The sequence below is a fragment of the Netta rufina genome (genome assembly GCF_964035555.1).
Source record: "Netta rufina genome assembly, chromosome: 1".
In the NCBI taxonomy this organism is placed as follows: domain Eukaryota; kingdom Metazoa; phylum Chordata; class Aves; order Anseriformes; family Anatidae; genus Netta; species Netta rufina.
In genome coordinates, this window is record NC_140123.1 from 25,494,185 (window position 1) to 25,519,148 (window position 24,964).

The 24,964-nt window shown below is 38.8% G+C and overlaps 1 protein-coding gene across 1 annotated transcript; it reads right to left on the reverse strand.

Annotated features, from left to right (window-relative positions):
* Positions 1 to 277: 277 nt before the first annotated feature.
* LOC311207405 (coiled-coil domain-containing protein 169-like) lies at positions 278 to 24,589 on the reverse strand (the record flags this gene model as incomplete). The annotated part of the gene is made up of 8 exons (XM_084283409.1): positions 278 to 380; positions 4,064 to 4,140; positions 6,780 to 6,833; positions 7,033 to 7,131; positions 19,003 to 19,043; positions 19,137 to 19,247; positions 19,725 to 19,807; positions 24,486 to 24,589. The coding sequence occupies 8 exons, from the start codon at positions 24,587 to 24,589 to the stop codon at positions 278 to 280; spliced, it is 672 nt and encodes a 223-aa protein (XP_084139535.1).
* Between the last annotated feature and the right edge of the window lie 375 nt (positions 24,590 to 24,964).

Genomic DNA, 24,964 nt, shown 5'->3' on the forward strand with positions numbered 1-24,964 from the left:
AAGGCTCCCAGTTCCCTGATGCCCAGAATCACTGATGAGAACCAGAATGGAAAAGGTCAGAGCTCACCAGAACAAAGATGGCAACTAGAAGAACAATTTCATCAGGCAAAGAGGAACACTTACACTAGGGCTGCCAAGAAGATGCACTGGTCTGGGCTCAGTATAATACAGCACACATACATTCATTTTGAACTTAGAAATTTTCAGTTCAAAAAAAAAAAAAAAAAAGAAAGAAAAAAAGAAGAAACATGATTGGAATTCTTTGCATGTATATAAATCAGTGCTTTAGTTTTGGAAGCTGCTTCACTCCTACAGTCTTTTTTATCTGTCCTTTTTGAGGATTAACCATCTTCGGGTTTTGTAGAATGCCGCATCTCTCTCTGAAATAAAATGGGTGAAGTTAGCCGTCAAATGTCACACTTGCTGTAAGCTTTACTGCTAGAAATTTGCATGCTTATTATATTAGCATAACTGATTATTATGGTGAATTAATAACTCTGAGAGGAGAAAAAACAAGCATATTTCTAGGTTTGAGGGCTAGCAGAGCATTTAATTATTCTGCATTCTAAACCAATCCTCATCTCATGATTCCTGACTACTTCCTGTTATCCGAATGATGGCATTTAAAGAACACGAACAGAATACTAAACATCTGCACAAAGACAAAGCTAAAAGGAGCCATTTTCATCAGTTGCACAATCCCCATCAAGAAATGGAAAACCCCTCCCTGTAGATGCAGTCACAGTTCTCCGCAGGTGTTTCAGCCTGTGGCCATTCTCTCGAGCCCAGGATCATACATGTGAACTGCTGGTAGCAGGCTTCTGAAGTGGTGCTCATCAGAGACACATATGCCACCTAGGTGAAACCTACCAGAGCTGTTTTCATCTTGATCTAAGAGAAATCAGTGGGTATGTAAGCACATCTCCAGGGGAGAAATGGCGATTCCACAAACTGGAAGGCTCGCTCTCATGACCGAGCAGCATGCATCTCTACACAGAGCATCTTTGTTTCTCTCCCTGCTCATCACTGAAGTAGACACAAGCACTTCATGTACTCCAGTGGCAATATACGGGGTTTCAGTGCCTCTCAAGTAATAGGCATTCTGAAGTAAAACATATCACACCCCCACATCTTTACATTCATGATGATAGCCAGAGAAATGTTTTGTTGTGTGGTAGAAGTTGTGATGACACAAACTGTGCAAGCTTCAAATTTCTGGGCAAACAGCCAAGTAAGCTGTCCCTAAGGCTCCCTGGTTTTCTTGAGACCAACACTTCTTTTGTTCCAGCTCTTGCAAGCAGCCACAGCCTTGAAGGGAGAGCTGGCCCCGCAGAGATACGGAGCTGCAAGATTGGGAGCTTGGCAGACCAGAACCCAAGGCTTTGGTTTGCTAAATAACCAAGTGACAATTCAGACTCGGACCAACTGATTACGCAAAGTCAAAAAACACTGCAGAGCTGGACCAAGCATATATCCGTGTGGAATTCTGTATGCAGCAAAACCTCTTTCCGCTGAGAACCAGCTGGACTTATGCCAGCTGCAAGCCAGAAGCCAGGCAGTTGCAGCCATGGCAGTGCTGGAACTCAGCTAAAGGCCCTGCAATATGCCTCAGTGTAACAGTAAGGGCTCAGGGTGACATTAAATTGGCTGCTCAGACTACGTCAGACACTTAAGTCATCAAGATATCCATGTTTTTTTCCCAGTTGCCATCTTATCTATTTTTTTGGTGTACTGTGCAATACCATAAAAAATGACCTCTCTCAAGCTTGCCTTCTGTATTTGGGTGGCCAGGGGACAGAATGCATCAACAATTAGTGTTCACAATTAATCTGAAAAAATATTACAGTGTTGTTTTAATATATGGACGGGGTTTTCTGTATCTGTACCTAGAGTTAAAACAAACATTAAACATTGTTTCTTGGTATGGTTTGAAATCCAGTGAAGACAGGTGTTTTCTGAAAGGCTAATAGAAGAACTCTGGACAGAAAAAAGATCAAATTATTCTCAAGAACAGTTTATTTTCAGTCACACCTATTTCCTCTTACTTGGATTAAGTTATTCTCATTAATGTCAGCTTGAATGAACAACCTTCAGGCAGTAAATCAAAACATAATTAAAAAGGAATAATATAGCAGTGACTGTAATAACTGTGATGATTGAGGGGCATTTACCTGTATCAAGCATTTAAAATACAAATCCCCATTCTTATATCTGTGTTGTATACTAAGACCAAAGCTTGAGGTAATAGTTTTATAGTTTAATAGTTTTCACTGGTCACAGAAGCCAATGTTTTGCAAACTAGATCCTTCACTACTATGGACAATTTAAAAGATGATTGTGTATAAAGTACTTTGAAGTTAAAAAAGAAAAACCTCTGAGAGAAAGTGGATGGAAAATGGGTATTTGGTTACAATATGCATCCTTTGAGACCAGCAGTCACAGGAAACCTTATTTTCTTTTGTTTGATATAAAGAAAATTAGAGAAACCCGCGGTCATATAATTTCAGGTAAGCAATGGTATGCTAAAATAAATTAATTAAACCCACAACAAAATCACAGTTCATTGTTAACCCTCAGAAAATCTCAGCATCTGGGTGATGATATTTAATCTCCCAACAAAGACAGTAAATTCTCCTAATTCTAACTTCCTGACCTCTTTCACATGGGCTATGTTAAACAGTGGTGGTTTCACACCAATGGCTACCTGAGCATCACAATCGCTCTCTCACTCCCTCTCCTCAGAAGAAAAGGGAGAGAAAATACAATGGAAAAAGCTCACGTTGAGATAAAGACGGGGAGATCACTCCCCAGTTACTGTCACTGGCCGGAGCTGTCCCTGATCTGACATGGGGCAGCTGCTGGCCTCTTCTCACAGAGGCCACCCTTGCAGCCCCCTCACTACCAAAATTTTGCCGCATAAACCCAATACATAAGCATCACTGGGTCCAGAAGCAACATGCTGGATATATATGGGGAACCTCAGACCCACACAGTGCTTTTTCTGTATTGAGAAACTTCAGTTAGAGACATTAATTCATATTGTACTATGTTAATTCATATTCTACTAAAATCCTCCTCTGGAGCATGAAAATCCACTGTTCCAATTCGAAATCCTGTTATTCTGTGCTTACAGAGAATGAAAGGATAAAGCAGGTAAGCAAATACGCATACACAATTTCATGCTTATAATTTACTCATTACATTTTTAGATGCTCTCAGTATGTATTGTGGATGCTAGTATTAATAATATAGGTAAGTGGGTTCATGGAACAGGATTTATTGTGAGATGCTAAATACATAGAAACCATATTAGCTCAGGAAGTCTTCAAACAGAAAATGTTTGGGAGAGTTCCAAAAGCAAACATTTTATCTGCCTGCCCTGATTTTACATACTGTTGTAGGCATCTACTTATGGTGACTGGAGGCAGGGTACTGGGTTCAACACACTTCCGATGTGATTCCCTGTATTCTTCATACTTTATATTCTTAATATTTTCTGTTCAGTTAAAAAATAAATCTCCCCTGATTTCAAGCATTCTCAGAAGCACTACAATCAGAAATTAATTTTATTTCTCTACAGCTCAGAACAGGTGGGCTCGTCTCACATTTAAATTTCTAACCCATATAACTAAACAGAAATCTGTTGAACAATTAAACCTTCTTATGTTGCCAACTAAAATCACTCACATTATCATCCTAAAAAGCCTTACAGTCTCTACGGACTAAAAAGCACCAGGCTAGGCAATTATTTAATTGAATTACTCTTAATGGATTAAAGAGTACTCTTGCTGTCCCCAGTCCTGCAAGTAATAAGGAAAAAAATTAGACCTTTTTAATACAGGTTGAAAGGGAAAAACATCAGAGGGCTTGCTAGATTTTAGAGAAGCCACTTAAATATATGTATTTTCAATCATGCAGCATACTTAGTATTAAATAAAACAGATTGAAAAGCAGTATCAAAAATGATGTTAAGATTACTATTTTATCATTAGAATTATGTTTAGTGATATTTAACATGAACAGAGAATTGCACCAGAAAAAGAGCAAATATAAATAAATTTACCTCTGTATCTGGCTTTCTCCCTTGACTCTCAGAGCATCTGCTTTTTGCCTTTCAACAACTGTAAGTGTAGATGAAGTCTGCAATAGCCAAAGTTTTACAAAGCAAGTTAAATCCTAATCATAATCACAGTCAATACAGTCAAATATTTTCAAACTGACTTTGACCAATTCTAATCTTACTGCCACAAAATACTTTAAGCACATATTAGACCAATGCCTTGTTGATTTGGGGGAACAGAGCACATGCCAAAATTCCTTGCCACACAGAAGTATCTGGATAATCAGAGACTATGTGATTTAAAATTAGCCTATTTTTGGTCATACCGCCTTGAACTCCATATTCTCAATGAAGAAGCACTATGTTTCTAACATACTTTTCTGAATGGGATACAAAATGTACTAAATTGTAGTGATTTAGTTGGACTTTTGAATGATTAAAGTATTAATTAAGAACAGGTACTACTTGAAAAACAGCACAGCCTGGAAATCTCTGCATACTCTGGAGGTCATGACAACATTTCTGGACATGCTGAAAACAACAGTTGCTACCCTTGGAATTGCATTTAACAGAATCTGAGCAGGATTAAATCAGTTGCTTCTGCTGCTCCTTAGCTCATGGTGTTTCCTCCTCACCCAGAGCTTGCTGCTTTTCCAGCTGCCTTTACTAGAACTACCTCTCAGAGGTTCGGCTATGCCAAGGTCAGAGAAACAGAAAATGCAGCAGGTGTGGGGCTTGTCTGGCTGCCACGCACACTTGAGTGTCTAGCACAAGCGAATCGAATTTTCTCAGCCTCTTTAAAACAGGTCCATCAGGAACATACAATAACTGCGTGGTAATCATGACATACCATGTGCCAGCTATACTAGGCCAGTGAAGACTTTTGAAAGCCTAGGACTAGATTTTGGAGCTACCTAAAGAAGATTCAAGATCTGGATTATTTAAACATTACATTTTACAAGATGTGTGAAAACATCCTGCACTTACCAGAAACAAAAAAATAATTAGCACTGAAGAGAAGCAAGTCTCACTGGTTATGGACAATGGTTTCTGCTATGTTTCCACCTATATAATGCATTAGGCAAGCATTCCTGACCCAGTCACAACAAAGTCAGCAACTGAAGACAGGTAGATTAACCTGAAGATGATTATTTTCATGGACCTATTAGAATGAATCCAGAGGAGGGCCACAAGGATGATCAGAGGGCTGGAGCACCTCTGCTATGAAGACAAACTGAAGGAGTTGGGGTTGTTCAGCCGGGAGAAGAGAAGGATCCAGAGAGACCTTATAGCAGCCTTCCAGTACCTACAGGGGGCCTATAGGAAAGCTGGGGAGGGACTCCTTTTCAGAGGGTACAGTGGTAGGACACGGGGGAATGACTTTAAACTAAAAGAGGGGAGGTTTAGATTAGACATTAGAAAGAAGTGCTTCCCTCAGAGGCCCTGGAACAGGTTGCCCAGAGAAGCTGTGGATGTCCCATCCCTGGAGGTGTTCAAGGCCAGGTTGGATGGGGCTTTGGGCAACCTGGTCTGCTGGGAGGTGTCCTTGCCCATGGCAGGGGGTTGGAGTTAGGTGGTTTTTAAGGTCCCTTCCAACCCAAACCATTCTATGGTTCTATGAATTGCCCCCACATGGTTCTGATATCATGGCATTGAGTACAGAAAATGTAGTACATGAGTCCCAAATGCCCTACTTAAGCAACATGCCACTGCATATGCCTCACTTCAAACGGTCTTTCATGCATGTTTAAGTGCTTTTCTGGGCAGCCCAACATATATGCTATTGCATATAGTAATGAAAATATCTTTTTACGCAGCACCTTCTTCCTCCAACAGTTCCCAGCTTCACTGATAATATATTACAGTTATCAGTCTGGACTTCTTTGTTTAATTCTGGAGAAGTTAGCTTGAGAAATTCTTTCAGATTATCTAAAGTGGCAATGAACCACATAAGAGAATCACTTGCCCACTGTGCCCACATGGAAACACTGCTAATTACAGCCTTTCACTCCAGTTAGCTATGACAGGGATTACATGACAGTCATTCCTGAATATCACACTAAGCTATTACTTCCACATTATTCAGGAATTAAGAGTGTGTTTGTTTTTTTTTCACAACAAGAAGCACCAGAAATCTTTACAGGTTCCCTGCAGGTTGTAATATTGACTTTTATATATTACATAATTTGCAGCAATAAAATTTAACTTCTGAGTTCATAAAAACAAGAAACCTTATCTTTTATCTTGTAAATTTAACTGAAATATGTACTGTATTGTCATGCTGAACTGGCTGGATAGCTTGTCCTTAAAAGACAAAAAAGGAAATACGAAAAAAGGGGGTGACACTGCTCCTAATAATTTGGTTCTGTTCTTCAACTGAAACATCAAACTGAGCCACAGGAGTCTTGTGACTATTGGATGGACAAGCAAGTATCAGCAGATTGCTTCAGCTTTCTCAGTTAAGGGCACTTTGACTATCCTTGGAAGCAATGAAACTATAATTGATACAAAAGCAAAAATGGATTTAAAAATAAAATAAATTGAGTAATCCATCATTCCTAGCTCTTAAACATTTTAAAAAGCAATTTTTATAATGAATTTGGAAGATGAATGAAGTGATAACAGACCTTTAGCTCATGGCATTAACAGATGCTATTGCTATATTAAGAGAGCATCAAGATTTTAAAAATGTACTGAGTCACACAGGTTTTTTGCTTACCTGTAAGATCTCTGAGAGGTACATGCGCCGCTCATCATTAGCTTTGTGGTAAGCCTGTGTTTAAAATAAGCAAAACAGGCTACTAGTAAGGAAAATACTTAAAAAGCTGAATCATACAGGAAGAAACAAATACAGAGCAGAGCTTTTTCCAGTGACATATTTTGGGGAATTATTCTATTGTGTGTTGCACACACATTTTCTGTCAGACAGCGTAACAGCTTTTATAGACTAGATTCATACAGTGATTACAAACCTTTGCCTCTTGTTCCAGTCTAAGTTCATAATCTTTTAGCTGATTCTGGAGACTTTTCTTCTCTTCTTCTAGTTGTTTAAGAACCTCCTTCAAGGAACCCTGTGGTTATAGTAAATAAAACAAATATTTCCATTCTATGTAAAGACATCACCATTACAGCCCTTATTCTTCAGGCATTGTGATGCTTGTCGCTGTATTTGCTTCTTGTGCACTTTTTGTTTACAAGGTTCTGGCTGGCACACCACAGAGACAAAAGCAATTAACCATATGTTACAATTATCAGTTGTGAACTGCACATTTCCAGTGCTTTAAAATGATACAAATAACAGTTTTCCACTCTTGTGGGCTTTGTTAGGTAAGCACAGTCACTTTGTTGTGACCAGCCAGAACTGCTTCCTACTTCAACCAAAGTTCACTCTCATGGTTACTTTTCTAAAGGAGGAAGATTTCAGATCCCACCTGCACATCCACCTTCAAACTACTTGCCAAGGGAGCTGCTGGAATGGCTAAAGAAGTACAGGGAATGTAAGTAGTAACCCAAAAGAACTTGGCTAGAAAGCAGTATTTTGGAGAGTATTTTGGAGAGTATTTTGTTTATTTGTTTCCCTCCAAAATGTGGAGCCATTTACCTTGTGTACAACTGGGTTCTGTGGGAGTAACCATGGCAGAGTCCACTCTTGGTTACCCGCACTGGCCTGTTCTCTGTAGTGCAGTCAGAACACACACCCAAGTGGGACCTCCGCCATTTCTACCACAGGAAACTGGTTCTTGTAATCCCTTTCATAAATTGATCCACTCCATCCAGTAGGTACATTCTTATCAGGAGGTTTAAATAGACTAATTTCTTAAATTTCTTGCCTCAGATTATTCAAGGTAAGCTTATAACTGTTTGCTATTGTACTGAAGTTATATTTAAGGTAACTGCTCTTCTTGGTGTTATACAGAGAAACCAGGAATGTCTTATTTCAATGTTCATTTTACTAAGCTTTTAAAAGTGGTCTCTCACGCAGCAGCCTCTCCTTTCATCAGATCATCACAGTAGCCCTTTGTACACCAGCTGGAGCCCACACTTAGACTTGGAGAGCAGAGCCATACTGGAGCATGCAGTACTCCAGAAGCCTTAACAATGTCAATAATGCTTCTTTATCTGTATAGAGAAACGTTAAGATTGCATTTTCCTTTTTCACAGCTGCATGGTGATGGCTTACAGTCAACATGAGATCAAATACAATACCTCTCTATACCCTCAATAGATTCTCCACTGCAGCTGTGTCCAGGTGATCAGCTCTCAATTCATAACAGAATTTGTTTACTACTTCCTCAGTCCTTTGGTCTATACTATTAAATTTAAAACCCATTTTTAATAGCTTACTCTTCCATGTCATTCTCTTTCTAAACAACATCCAGATACCTATTATATTACATAATTGGTATCAGGAGAAAATGTTGTGATTTATTTCTATGTTGTATATCAAGGTCATGCATAACATGCTGAGATTAGTCCCAAACCCAGTCCTGGAAGAACTCTGCTTGTACTCTCCCAGCAGCCTCCTATCCACTATCATGTTCCATTTGCCAGCTCCTTACACCTTCAACAAATTGATTAATTATCACTGTCTCCAAACTAATCAGCCACTTCCCATGCGACATGGTATCTTTAGTAGAGGTCACGGTAAACAGAATTACTGTATTTATCCTGACAACAAATCTATTGTCTCATCACAAAAAGTTAACAGGTTTGCCTGGCATGAACCACTTTTAACAAATCTGTATTTCAATTTTGTTTTGCCCCAATTACTCCTTTATCTTACATCTAGAAAAAAAAATGCTATTCTTTAATGCACACAGTACTACCATCCACAGCTTTATTAAAACCACTTGCTATCAGATCTGTAATGTAGCCAGACAGTTCTCTCAAAATCCTAAAGTAGAGATTACCTATTTCCCTCAATTTAAACCTAACCAGCTCCTTGAGTTTTCCTTAGGATTTGGTTACTGCCATTTCTTCCACGTACTTGCTGACATTAGCTAGCTCTTTCTTTGTCCTGCATTTTTTATCATTTCTGCCCTTATTGAAAGCTTAGGCAATATATATACATGTATATATAACGTTTAAATTAAAACAAATAAATTTATGATGACTAGGTCTGACAATTTTATGACTGGCTTTTCTATAATGTTCTTGTAGATTTTCCAAATCTAAAATAGAATTCTCTCCTTTTTATCCAGCATTTTCTGATAAAATGTGCTAGCACAACCACTGAGATCTGTGCCTCATCATTACTAGCGCTTGGTTTTAGTCTTTATTTACAAGCATCACATGTGATAGCAGTTTCTGGAAACAGTCATCTAATGATACGATATCCAAATTCATAACCATCCAAATATTATATTCATATATATATTTGATGGCATGGGCAGGATTCACTCTGAGGTGAGAATATCTACATTTGGGAGTCCGCATGTGAACTAAGCTCCTGCTAGGAGTCACAGTCAGCACAATCAGCGATGCTCAGAGTCATTCAGCTGAGCAGTTACAATTCAGCTGTCCTTGGAGATGCCGTAGGGCGTCCGAGACATCTGTATGTGGCAGATATGACACACGGGTTACAGGAGACATGTATCCTTCTGAAGCAGCAGTGGGCTATTCTGTACTGAAATGCCTGCAAGTCTCTGCTTACACAACTATTCCATCAAAGATACCTACTGAGATGAATTTAGATACCTATCTCTATACCAACCTGACTGTATCAACGAGACTTCCACTGCCTGTACTAGGAACTAAAGATCTAGCTAAGTAAACAACTACATATAGACAAGAAAATACTGGTGTCCTAACATTTAAGTGATTCATGTTGCTTCAGTATGTATTTCAATACTATTGGCAAATATTATTGTGATAAAAATGTGTTTTCCTATCCTTCCTCCAGATGATTTAATTCAAACAGATGATGAAGAAAGAATTTACAAACATGTAAAAGTCTCTCGTATCTGCAATGTACCACATGTACTTCTGTTTTGATCTTCCCTGAAATGTGTATCTTTAATACTTGTTATCCCATCGTCTTTCCATTATCAATATATTACTTCTCATGCTCTACTTTTTTTTTCTACTTGTCTGCCTAGGCCCTCTTTGTAAAAGAAGGATCTGTTTCAGGATTTTATTTTATTTTTTTATTTCTAACTGCAGCATCTTTTTAGCCAGAATAGCTGAACTCTTTTACTTTCTGTACTGACTACCTGACCATTGTCTTAGCAGTATCAGTTATTCTTCTCACTGACATAAAACATTGCAATGCCTTTATTCACCAGATACTCATTTCCCATGTATAAAACATGTAAAGGAAAATACTAAGAACCTCTCCAAATATTCTTATCTCCTTTTTCTTGTAATTTTTTCCTACACATCATGCAAATGCCAGAAGGCTGGTATCTGTGAATAGACTGTTTCTTAGAAAGTTGTTTATAAATGTTTGCTAATGGTAAAAAAAATTCCCAAACCCAATCTTAAGCCACATGTTGGCCTTTATTTTATTGTTACAATTGTTGCCCTCTATCTCTCGGTCAGCACCTTGGTCTTTTGGGCATCCATTCAGCCTGGCAGTCTTCTTTGGCTTGTTTCATAGTGAACTTGAAAATGTCCTTTGCCATTACACAAAAGATTATGTCATTCTTATAAGAGCATTTTCACCTCAGGTCCATAGCTTACATCCTTGATTCTGGACACCATCAAACCATTCTATTTTCTACGTCAGTAAAGTGACATTCTTACTAATGGTTTCTAACAGATGGCCACCATACACATCTGCCTGTTCAAAATCTCCAGTCTCCTCCTTTCTAGTATGTGCAGATTGCTCCATCTTTTCTTCTCTTTCATAATTTTCTGTATATCACATTACTTATTTGTTTCCAAACTTTATTTTTCACAAAACTATTTCTGGCTGTTACTGAGATTTCCCCAGGAATGATTTTCATTAAAGTCAAGATTTTGCAGGAGCATAGGAAAAGACACGGTGCGTTAAAACGTGTTGCCAAGAGAGGATAACCCCTCCCACTGTTCAAAAAAAGAGATACAGAAGAGCTGTATCTTTCAAGAATGTTTCACACATGACTGAACTGTTACTAACTTTAATCTGTTACAACAGACACACTGGAGAACTGAAAAGAATTCGGTTTTTCTTTTTCTTTTTTTTTTTTCCTAATTAACACAGAAGTACCTTGGATGCAGATGAAACCTTTGTCCTAATACTGAAGGCTCCTATATTGCATAGTTAATGTTGGCCAATTCAAGGACAGAAAGAAAGCTGCAGATTAAAGAGAAGATTTGGCTAAATTCCACTAGGGTCATGTGCTTTTTCATTACATCAGTGTCTGTGCAGAATTTTAAAAAAAGACCAATAGCAAAGGCCTCAGCACGGTCAAGCTGGGAAAACTAACTTTTTTGGTCTTACTGACCAGCTTACACATTAAAGATTACAACCACATGACAATATACTTTTGTACAACATATTTTGTACCCCCACAGTAAGCTGAAACACAATAAACACAGAAGTTCATGCAGTTCTCCAAATTTCTGCTCTGTAAATCCACATCCCACTACTTATTTCCTCACAAGACCATCCATCAGCGCTCTGTAAGATAGCAAGCATGGTGCTGCAGCTGTGAGTCACAACAGAGCTATTGGGTATCTCCTCAATGATGGTATCAGTCTAACTTCTTTGAGCTCTTTCACCTCAAAAGCAAACTACTTTTAGATCTTTTTTCATTTAACCTTTTCAGAAGTGCTATCTATTTTTTGCTGCCAATGCAGCTGGTCCAGTGCAGATGCCTGGGCACTCATTCAGCTCTGGAGCAAGGATGAGATCCAACTGCAAGCAAACTGTGTACTACACCATGGCTTTTGATGAGCAAGCAGACAGAAATAAGTTGTTGATGTGACTACAGTATACAGTTATCATTTCTACAGAATCTGTGTGCCCCCGGAGAAATAGGAAAGTGAAACTGCTCCCTGTTTACAGATTGGGAAGAGAAACCCAAAACTGAAACAGGACTAGCATCTAAATTACACTTCAAGCAGAAATTAACATCCCAAAGCAGTCTATGCAATGTCTTACATTCTTCACTTCTGGTGCTGTCATAAAACTTAGGTCAGCATCTGAACTGTTGCTATTCTAACTTCCCCAAAGAACAAACTTAATCAAGGTGCTTAGTTTTCTGCTGAAAGTCTTTACAGAGTCTCAAAGCAAAGTTTTTTGGTGGTCCCGGTTGTGTCCCACCAGGGCACAATGTGATAAGCATGCTCTATCTATATTACATGAGGAATGATTTATCTTCTGCCTAAAAGTCTAAAAATTAACTCACAAAGGAATTAGAAGGCTGACATTTTAGTTCTCTGCCACTCTAAGAGCTTTAATTGACAGCACCTCACATCCTGAGAGAACCCTTGCCATGTTGAGATAATTGTTGAAGCCAAGCTGCTCACCAGTCAGGAAAACAAAACTTACAGGGATGGAGAAGGAACAAGTGAAAATGGATGCAAGGCCATGCATACTTCTGGAAAGCAGACAGGATTTCAAACACAGTTCTTCTGCATTTCTTACCACCTTTCCAATAGTCTTTCATCTCTATTATGCACTCTGTTGTGAACCCCAGTCTATCTGCCCTTCTTCCAGTTAATACCTAGGAAACTCAGGTTGCTAACAGCCTTCTAATTTTTGTTCCTGGGTCCAGGCACCTAACAGACACTGTAGAGGTCAGTTACAGCAATACTCAAGTTCTTATGTGAATCTAGCCAGATATCTGTTCCTACTCAAATAATAAAACTCTCCAAGTCCCCAAATATTATAGAAGGTAATTTCAAAAACAGACATAGTAAAATTTTCGGTGGTACAACTTCGGACAGGTCCTAGGGACCCATGTGAATAAAGACTGGTTGTAAGTTACCTCCTCCCTTACGGTCAAGGCAGTAACTCAGTAACTAGCTGAGGGCTTATATACCTGAAGTCTTTAGCTCCTGCACACCAGCATATGAACTCTGCCAAACCATTAAGGACTGGTTTTCCCTTTCCTGAATTCTATGGGAAGCGAACACCAAAAAAATAAAAAATAATTGAAACAGATTCAATTCTCTATGCTTATGGTTATACAATCAGCTTACTGCTTAACAGAGTCAAACAATACAAGAGCAAAAGCTCCCAGAAAGCAGAGCTTACAGCATACAGTAACACCAACTTGTACCAGAGCTCTAGGAGGAGCACAGAACAGCCTCAATACAAAGCAAGGCCCAGTGAGAGCTCAAGGGAACTAGAAGGAGCCCTCCCCTCCCCCCCAGCAATGCAGCACTCTCCCAGAAGAAATTGCCAACTAGACTCCAGGATAAGCCAGTGAGATAAATTCTGAAAAAGACTTTTTAGAATTCAAATGACTTATTCCTGGTATTGCTTTAACTGAGTATTGAAATATTGTTTTAAGTCAGATTTTTTGCAGGTTCTTCTACTGAGCCTTGAATAGCTGGACAATGTATCCCTAAAAGGGAGACATAAGCTGACTAAGGGATTTAACCTGAATTTAAGATTCTTAGTTTTCATTAAGTTGCCTATGTCAAGCCCCTCTCAGCAATCTGGTAAGCTAAAAGACACACTGTGATTTTAAATGAATACTTTCTTTCTGTAAAGGAATTTTGCAGGGCTTAGCAAGATGCACTCTCAGAGCAATGATACATTAAGTCTCGAGCCCAGCAGTGGCAAAAGCCCAGATTTTCACAAAGGGAAAACCAATTCTCCAGTTCTTTTTTTTTTTTTTTTTCTTTTTCCACATATTTTTCTTCTCATTCAACTGAAGTTACATATTTGGCTTAACACTTGCCAGAAAACAAAGTTGTACAGAAGGCTACTGCGGCTGAATTTTAAAGCTACACAGAAGTTATTCTCATCCTGGATTTTTCCTTGCCCTACTATCACTGGCAACAGATGTGACAATCAATAATTCTACAACAGACAAGGTGACAAATATGTGACATCATCAAGAAGCTCAAATATGCTTTCATCAGAGCTTACGCAAACTATTGATCCTCATAGCAATTTGATTCAGCTTTTTTTTTTTTTTAATTATTCTCCCTGAGTTAGAACAGAAGCAATACACCTGTCAGTTGTATAGGAGAAAAAAAATCACACAAGAAACCTTTGCAATCCATTCTACTTCACATTTTAAATAAAATTAAGTTTTATTTAGAAAATAAACTCTCCCCCCTCCAACATTAGCAGCTGTTACTTCTTTAGTTTTACTGTAACTGAACTTAGTTTTAAGCAGATACCAATAAAGTCACTACACGTATATTGTAGCAATTACTGGAAAAATGATACATAGAAATTACGTAGCATAGCATATTTATACATACAATATGCAGTCGATATATATGCGGTAGATACTGTAAAGGCTTCAGTAGAGGTGAAGAAAGAATCGCTGTACTTGTTTAAATGTCAAGTGCCCCCTTGTGGTTAGTGTGCTCTTCTGATGTTCAAATATTCAATATATTCAAAACCAAACAGAGCTGAACTGCATGAATGCAGTGCGCTGTATGCATCACACACTGTCAAGGGCCAGGGTAAAGAGATCAGCCTGGAGACTTGTTGGCAAGTTCAGGCTCCCTCAGTGTAACCAGACGTGGGGCAGTGCTACCCATATCCTTATGCCATCAGTCTCCACAGCCTTTTTCAGAGAGGTCAGCTGCTGAACTAGGGGGGAGGAAGTTGAAACTGCTCCCTTGCTGCGGTTCAGATTGACAAAACAAGATGTTATTGGCTCCGATATGTTTCACTTACTGCCTCTCCTGCAAGGCCTTTCAGAAAAAAAAAAAGCCTAGATTGTTTCACTATACATTTTCCTTGGGAGATATCCAAGGGTCCCAGTCAATCGCCAAGCCATCGCTGGAATTCCTGAACTGGCACCCAGCTGGAGAGCAGCCAGCTAATAATGTCAGTTGACTGCGAGGTTTCTCACTGATTGTTTTCTTTGAAATACCGAGTGCATTCTGCCTGTGGGAATACCACAAAGTGATCTGAGTAAAACAGTCTGCCGCTTTGTGCAAGGCCACCAGGAGGAACAATTAATGCCAACACGACAAAGAAAGGGAAAAATACAAGTCAAAAAGGTCTCCTGGAGGCATCCAAAACGCTTGTCCTAAATCGGATGAAAGGAGTAGGAATGGGAAGTCTGTGAGGAGGCAGGAGGCAGCTTAGGGCTGTCAGACCAGACTACACAACTTTCTCCAAAATACTTAGAAGCCTGACAGAGAAGACAGGATACCAGATTTGTTTTTCACACAGAGCTCTTGGTGACTTAATCCAGCAAGAACAACCAGGGCCACTTCACAGTGACTTGCTAAAGGAATTGTCAACATTTCCTATGCCATCGTGGAGTGCTGATGTTCCCTATAGGCAGTCATCAACACCTACAGAAATATAAATTCTTCGTTGCATGTTTTCGCAAACACAAGATGCCCCTCCAGTTACGTTGCCAACACCTTCTCCAGTGTGACACTGCCACATGTTCCCCTTGCAGTTTCAAACTGACAGCAAAAGCCTCGAGGTCGCAGTGTGAGGATTGCTGCACGTGGTCATTACGGTGTCAGAGAGGCAGCTTTGCAAAGCAAGTATCTGGCCCTTACTGTGAGAATTTTCTCAACTGTGGTGCTGGGCAGTCCTGAAAATGGTGATTTATGACTGAAACCCGGGTTCTTTAGCTAATCTTAACTAGAGCGTTGCTAAGGCAATGCTATCGGGAGTGTGCTCTTCTGAACTGATTCTGTAGTGTGCCTTTCAGTATTTGCATACTAAAGCTGCTATCTAGGGATCCTTTCTTGCTGAAATGGTGATATAAATCATTTTTTTTTCTACTTATCCGGGAAATTAGCAGACTACATGTATTTCACCAAAACTCACTTAATGAAAAAACGTGAACAAATGAATGCACTGTGTTTAAGGGGGTAAATAAAATTCACAGCATGTTAAGCTTTAGAGAGGAGGCATTCCATCTGTAATTATTCCTGAGATAGTGTATGACATTTCTATTATTCATTGAGACATAAAGGAAATTACTGACTAAACAGTTTTCAGTGTTGCAACTCCCCTGTGCTTGTCACTGTTTAGGTTATTTTTAATCCAGCCTCAGTACAAAAAAATGCTCTTCTGTATCTTGGCTATGAAAATATGAGTGTTTGAGGTATTGAATCTGCATTTACTGTCATGTGACACCATCATTTTTTTAATAAAAAAAGTAATATCTCAAGACAGTATAAGAACTTCAGAAGGATAGTTGTATATTTATATGATTAGGGTTATTTTTAACAGCAAGGAATCATTCATCAGTAAGATTCTAATTCTAAAGTGAAATAAATGCAAACCACCTGCAACAATCATTGCAATTTATGAACACAAAATCCTCTGCCCTTCCTTTTTCCTCACTCCAGAATGTGTGTTTGTGTTCTTCTCTTTCATTCAGGTTTTTATGGCTTGCCCACTAGCAGAGTCCCTGATGACTAATCTTTTCTAATCTTTTTTTTTTTTTTTTTAAGTTTCCTGTATCGCTTGATATCAAGAAAATATTTTGTCGTACCTATCTCTAAATGAGATGAATTACTCTGTGGACATGCTTCTGTTGTCTACAGTAAGACCTTAAATGGCTGGCCAAGTGAGATAAATATCCTTACAACCTTTGAGATACCTCAAAAAGGACTTGCAAGTGCTATTTTATTTTCTAAAAATGTTCCTCAAAATCTACTCTCCATTGTTGCCATACTCTAGAAACTGTATCATTTTGCTGAAAAATCACTTTGCTATCTTTTCACAGAACTTCATATGCAACAGCAAGTTGAAAACTGAATATTATAATATACTTTTCATTTAATGCACACACTCAATTTTTATATATACACACTCTCAGCATTTTTACTCTGAGCGAATGTAGATTGATGACTGGCTGCAAAGCTCTTTGCTTTTCTACACCCACTCACCACATCTGCTCTTTATTCTCATCTGTGGAGAAGCTAAATATTCCCCTCTGCTTCCCTGAACGAGTCTCAAAAACATAAAATGGATTTGGATAAATCTATATGCTTAGGCACCACAAATTGATCTGTGCATTTTTTTTTTACCAATGTTTTACCTGCCAAAAGCTCTGCATTCTGCAAGAATAACTGTAAATACATTGACTGTTCTGATACCTTCAGTGAAAAAAAAAAAAAAAAAGCAGCAAAGCCCCCAAAATACATCTGCTTTCTTCCTCTCTTTCTGTCTTCCAACAATCAAAACAAGCCAAAATGAAACATCTGACTAAATCCCTAAACACCGTGTTGTTTTTTTTTTCCCTCTGGCTAGTCAACGGATGAATGTATTCACTAAACTGGAAGGGTGAAAAACTAGGAGAAAAAATATGGCATGGCACATGGGCTCTGTACTTCCCTAGGTGTAACTGTGTAAGTCCAGGCCTCTCCAAATTGTTTCCTAGATTCCTTCTGGCAGTAGGAATCTTTCAGTTCTGCTGTCATTATTTCCTTTATGGGAACAGCGATCAAACCTCTTAGAACAATAGCTGATAGGTGAAGAGGCAAGGCAGAATTTAGTAGGGATTAGAAATGTACTGAATCAGTGCGGTACAGCTGCCAATAAAGCTCACGGATTATCTAACTGGTAATGACTTTTTGGGTTCTTGGCAAGGTGTAATTGGATTGGTTAAGACAGCGTTGGAAATTCGATGGAAATAAACGCTTTTAATACTGTCAGCATGTGTGCCAGTCAGTGCTTCACAGGCTGGCAGGAATAACCTTGTCTGAAGCAAACTCTGCTGTAAATTTTTTAGAGCAATGTTCTGTGCTTCAAATATAATTCCAGCTGTATTTTCTAATCAACTCCCTGACATATGCAAGCAGGATGGGAAGGATTTTGTTCTGCTATTGCTTTTAAGTGGTTGTCTAAAAAAAAAAAAAAAAAAAAAAAAGATCCAGCCATCTAGAAAACACCATGGAGTCTAGGACAGTACTTAAACTGGCAAGAATATTTACTACCCGAAGGCCACGGATCAGATCAGGAAGAGCAATTAATTATTCACATACTGCTTACAACGAGCAATCATTCCCACTAATATGGCATGCAGCCTCCTCTAGGCTCAGTGAACTCCCATTAATCTTCAGAATCTGAAGCACAAGAATCAGATGGAGACACTAAGAGAGGCGTTCTATGACATCTTTAAGTGCATGAGAAGCTGGAATAAAAATAAAAATCCTCAAAGCCCTGCCTTGTGATAATGGTCATTACTCCTGCTTATGCAACAAGGCATTATTACCACTTCTATATTTACTTCCCCTACTTCTAAAAATGGTTAAGAGGCAGAAAAGGTCTCAAAGTAAAATATTGCAGCAGATGACTAAGGGAAAATAGTCCTGAATCTAAATATGTTTCACTTAATTTCCTACTTCAGTTTTATTAATGGCCAAAATATTTGCTGTTTTTTTTCCTACAATTTTCTCCTCAAGATCAAAGGAAAATGTTTTCTGCTTTGTTAAAATGCAGATGGTGAAATATGAACGTATTAAGAAATAAAAACTTATAACTGAAAACAGGCACTTTGTGTGGCAAAAAATGGGGTACTTACTGTAAAATGAGGAATTTTCCTGTAACTATATTATTCAAAATGTAAGTGCAACTGTTGATATTTCTTATCACATATGATACAAAACTAGGAGTAGTGTTTGATACAGCAGAGGGTTGTGTTGCCATTCAGAGGGACCTTGACAGGTTTGCAATATGCATGCAACTGCATGCATATCTGAAACCATACAAAAGTAAGCAGGCCTGATTGCTTTGGTTTCTAGACAGGGCCACTGGTATTTTTTGTCATGGAACAGTATCAATTATACAAGTTCTTTAATTATACCGTGGGTTTGATACTTAAGTGATTGAATTCCATTGTACTCACCACAGGCATTTGATCAAAGATGCGAATAATGGACAATTTATCTACAAATAAGCAAAAGATGCAATCCGTTAATAATGATTTCAACATATAATCACCAATTCTATTGAAAAACAGTTATGGATATCTATTTCTACCTGTTGGGTTTCCACGAATAAGCTCCATTTTGCCTTTTAGAATACTAATTTGCCTTTCCAGCTGTCTATTCAATTCTACTTGCATCTCGTATCTGGTTTTCCATTCATTACCTTAAAAACAAACACAGGGTTATTCTGTTTCCCAAATTATTTTATGCATTTTCAAATTTAAGTTAGCATTCTTTCAAACTGTTTCTACTTTGTTCTGGAGACTGAGAAACTCTCCCGTTAGTCATCCTCATAATGAGGAAGCATTCATTTGAATTACAAAACAGCTTGAAAATATAAATCAAGGGTTTTGTTTCAATGGGCTTACTGTGGCCAGAATATTAACCAACTAACTCTGTGTTATCAAGTTATCCACATTATCCATTGTTTCTTCAAATAATAACAAGAGGGGAAAAAAACTAATACAAAGTATTTAGCATTCCTTAATTACGTTTGCAATTATCACACCTATAATAAGCGTGTTTGAAAAGGAGGAACTAAAATTCCTAAATAAAAGCTTACATCTCCGTAGGGTCTACCCAAAAGAATTAAATTGTTACAATTCCTAACTGATTACAAGATTCTGTTGAATTCACTTACCTTCATCTTCAACACTGCTAAGTCTCTTTTCCAGTTCTTTTACTGTGTTTCTCAATTCAAATATTGAGTTTTCAAGCATTTGCCTATGGGTTTTGAGAAATCAATTAATTGGCTATTACATTAATCTAATTATTAAGGTAAAAAAGACTAAATCAAACGTATTTTTAGATGAGGTATCTATCAGTCTTTTCTATGTAATTACATAATCTTGCTCACTTTTTTATGTATTTTTTCCTTATAGTTACATTAACATTAATTACACTTAATGCATTATAGTGCATTAAATGCCTATTTTGTGAATAAAATTACTTCCATTAGAAAACAACACAAATGTTTCTTAAAACGTAATATCTGCCCAGCAGATCATTAGCATTAAACAAATGTAGAAAAGACAGTGGAGTTAATTCTTCAACTAAAGGATGCCTAAGAAATTCTTTATTTGAAAAAAAAAGAATAATATTTCCTTGTAGGAAAACACGCTTTTTGCCCATTGATTACTTTCATATACTGCTTGGCACCTGGCATATACCTTGGAAACTGGACTCTTGCTGCCTTGGATCAATGACCAGTAGCAGAATCTAGGAGAGGACTTAGATGAGAGCACAACCCACCTACCTGCACCAGAGGAAGTGCTGAATTTAAAGAAAATAAAATAAGCAGAAGGTTAATTAAAGGTAATTCAAGTAAGTTTTCAGTGCAAGAAAGACACTGGAGGACAGAAACCTCTAATGGCAGAGAAGAACTGCATCTTCCAATCTCTTGTTGCTCTAATGCTGTTGTTCCCTACCAACTTTAAATTAGAGAGGGGGTCACAGGCAAACAAAGAATGAAAGTATGGTTAACATACTGGAGACAGAAAAGGTTATGGTGAAAGTCCCACCAAAGACAGAGCTGAAATACATGAGTCAGAAAGCTTAGGTGCAGGAAAAACAGAGGAAATCTGTTTGCTGCTGCTTATTTGCTTCCACTCCAAATGGAAGACGCAGATGGCTAGGAAGAAGGAAGACAAAATCTTATATTGTTGGTATCATTCCAGTACAAATGGATATGGCTTCCTTAAAACAGATTTCTGTCAAACTTAGTGCTTGGAAAAGAGGAAATTGGGGTGATGGTGAGTGTTAAAACAGCACTTTTGGAAGGAAGGAACCCTGGAAGTTAGACACAGTCAAAGCTGTAATTAGAGCTGAGCTGTAACCAAATTTAATTAATTCTTCCTCTTCAAGAAAACCCTAAATAGGTGCTTTGATAGATGCAGGGTAGCATAATACAAATGAGTTATTTAGATCCAGTGCTTTCAGTTTTTAATTTCTGTTATCATTCCAAGACTACGCACAATATTTCTCAGAAGTGCAAGTTAGATTGTATTCTTCTTTCTGCATCATTAGCAAAGCTGCTAGCCAACTTCCAATTATATTCCTTCTGGATGAGAATGTACACTGAAATGATAAGTTGTCAGGTGTCAGACTGTAATTGCTACACAACAGAAAACCTTACTTTCATTTGGAAACTGAAAATAATTTTTTAAAAATTGTTATTAAACATTTAATATTCCAATAGAAACTAAAAAGTATGCAAGGTAGAAGCTCTCTATTTTATTCAGTGCATACGCAGTAAATTATAGTCCCTGCACTGACAGAAAAGAGACATCAAAATAAACCACTTCAACCAACTTGGTAAATATGTCAGCTGTTTATTGTACTAGGAGTATGTATTTTGAATTTATGGAGGTATTTCTAATTGTGATAGGAAATGACAGCCCACACCACTTATCTGTTACGGTGAATTTGAAGCAGCTGTGTGTAGCTGCTTGTCCAGTGTCTTGGTCTGTACTTTGAGGGGCTGAGGTGTGATTTTACTGACAACCTGACATTTATTTATAACCAGACATATTCAAGGCCTATGAATCTTTCCCATGTCAGCAGACTCACAGGCATCACAGAAAAAGGTCCATAAACTCTGGAAGCTCATCAGTTTGTCATCAGGCAAACTTAACCACATGCTTGCATACTAAACAACAGGAATGTGCTTGTGAGGAAAAGGAGAAAAAAGCTGCAGTTCAGGTAAGAAGACTGATTGAAAATAACAATAAAAAAAAAAAATGCAGAGTTTCCTTTTAAGACAGTTTGCAGGTGTTATTTTACTTGAAAGTGACAGACACTTAGGAAAATGGCCATTTTCCTGTACGTTTTGTTATCCAGATCTGGGTATCTGGTGCATGTATCAGCCGAAAGACAGCCTGAAGCCATTTTCTTTACTGGAGAGAGAAACCAGTGAAACATTATGGGAGAAGCTCAAGGCAAATCATCAGTTCTAGGACATCAGCTCTACACTGTGACAGACCTTTACTGGTTTGTGTAGAAGACAAAATACACAGATGCCTTCAGAATCTATGAACAGAGCAGGAACAATACTACACAGTGCAAAAGGCACCACACGAAAGAGCATATACAGCACTGAAACCCTGCCAGTCAGCAGTGTGCTGGGCAAATCCTACAACTTTCCTGATGTGGAAAGCCACGAAAGCTGAAATCTCACAAGCTGAATTAACATGCAACCCTATCGACAAAAGTAAATCGATAGAGTAAGCTGACATGCATAAATGTATGCCTTTAAGAACTCTTTGTCTATTAAGTAGTATACTGCAGTGTTTTACATGCCTTCCCTCTCTCAGCAACATTTGCCATGACATTTCCCAAACAGAACCTGCACTGAATCTTGATTACAGTAATTCAGTGTCAGATTTAAGCTACTGGCTTTCATTAAGCCTTTCATAGTATTATATCCACAATCATTGAGAATCAGCAGGTACTTAGGTAAAGACCCCTTCCTGACATGGATGATTCAATTTACCCTTTGAAGTAAAAAATCCCTTCTTCACTAGAGTGGTAGGTGGGCTGTTAGCAAACTGCCTGAACGGAACAATAATCAAATAAACCAGTGAAAAGATGACAAGGGTGAGATTGCTCTGGAGGAATGCGGACATCTATCTACGAGCCAGGCAGCCTCAGCTTTCTTTATACCCAATGGAGAGAAAACTTCTCAGGGTGTGTGACTCATCTCACTCTGAAACAGCCAGCCAAAGTAGGTCAGATGAATCACACCTTCAAAGAGCCTTTTTGTATTCATAGACCATACAAGCGACTCGTTTAGATGCTGGTTTCTAACAAACCTGGTTGCTAACAGCTAGGTTGAATACATTACTTCTGAAATAGACAACAATGGTGTTGCCTATTTGCATACAGAAGACAAACATGGGAAGTAGTTGCACAATCCACCTGTAGCAGCAAGTTTTTTATTGTGTGTCTGTCATGCCATCAAAATAGAGACTTTTATTAAATATATATATTTTTTCCTTTGCTTGGCAATGGCACAGCTTTATAATGTGACTTGCACTTTGGGTGCAGTCTTGCAGAACAACCTCAGGAAGTTAAGGTGCATAAAATACCCAGGTTTTCCTTAATTCAAAAAAAAAAAAAAATAAATAATAAAAAAAATCAAAGCAGTGAAACAAAGCCAATATTCAGATTTTTATCTGAGAACCTACAATGTCAAGCTTGAGTATCTGGTAAACCAAAGAATTGGTTTATGCAGAGGATAATTTACGTATTACGCTGACACATAACTTACTGGTCAGGAGATTCAGAAAAAGGTCATGTGCTTACACACAGGTGTAAGCATGACCAAGCTCCTTTGTGTCCCATTTTGACCCCAGAAGCTGCCTAACCATTTTGACTCCGTTAATACTGGCTTCCCCCTTTCCACTGATGAATAGACATTTGATAAAGTCCACAATTTCAGGAATAGTTTGCAGGAATCTTCAGCCTAGAACAGCCTAGACACTGAAGGAAACACCGTCTGGAGGAAAAAATCATCACGGAACCAAATGTCTCAAAATTGTATAGAAATGTAAATATTAAGGGTCTGATTTAAGGCAGCGCAAGAGCTTCTGGCATTTTCTAAATTTTAATTTATTAACATTCAAAAGGCAATAATGTTCCCTAACAGAGAAAAACATGTGACTTCCTAAGCAAACTGAAAACAAAAACAAAAAAATCTTGAAATCTTTGCTGCTTAAGCAAGCGGACTAACTGGTAGGAGTAACAAGTTATCATTTTCTTTGCAGAACTGCACTAGAAGGAGATGAGTTATTTTCCCAGTAGGTATTTACTGATGGTGGAGCGATATCCAACTTGCCCGTTTAATTCCATGCTGTGGAAAAAGTAAGAAGGCGTGTATAAAGAGCACCTCATAGCCTGTTCCATTCCCTCTTCTCCATGCCAAACAGACACGATTTATGTTTATTTGGGAGGTGGTCTTTGAGGACCCAGGAGTTGGACTCCATGATCTGTGTGGGTCCCTTTCAGATATGCCATGATTCTGTGATAACCCACTTGTTACTGCACCCCAGCTCCCACCCCCAGTCCTATTTTCCTTTTTGTTTTAATGCCAGCTTCACATGTGTCTGGGATTATTTATCCTGTTTCTCCAGGCTCCTGGTGCCACCCCAGCCCCCTGCCCTACACCTTCTCCTCACCACCTCAACACCGAGCGGCGAGGACTGAGTACCCTCACCAACCCCCCACTCACTCCCTGCCCCAAACTGCGGTGCCCACCCTCCTGCAGCACCCACAGGGCGCCCCTGAGGGCGGAGAGCCCCCTGGGGTAGCGGTACCCCCGCCACACACACCCCTGTGCGGGGCTCCACCCGTGTGGAGCCCGCGGCCGCCATTTCGTGCCCGCCGCCCCGCGCCGGGCGCTCACTGCTTGCCCCGCTCCCGCTCCAGCTCCAGCGCCAGCCCCTCGGGCTCGCCGCCCTCCCTCATGGCGCCGCCGCCGTTGCGCCGGGTAACGGCCGCTGCCTGCATGGCGGCCGCCTGAGGGCGAAGGGGCCGGGGCCGAAACGCAAATACGTGTTGATTTTTTTTTAAGAGCTTCTTTGGGATGGAAAATAATTCCATAAATTCTCTGGAATTTTTTATTTATGGAATATCTGCCTACCCCTTGTAGCTTCCTTAGTAATGGTAGTCGGTGCTGTGCGCAGTTTGCAAGTGCCTAACCTGAGACATGATGGAAGATCGTAGAATAATCGGTCTTAATTGACACCGATCAGTTCAATATAGCCAACGAGCCAATATATGTTGGCTGGTATTTTAATCTGTGTCCTATATTGGCCTGTATACAAGCCAAAACAAAATTTACAAATTTTGTAAAACAAAAAAAAAATTAAAAAATAAAAATAA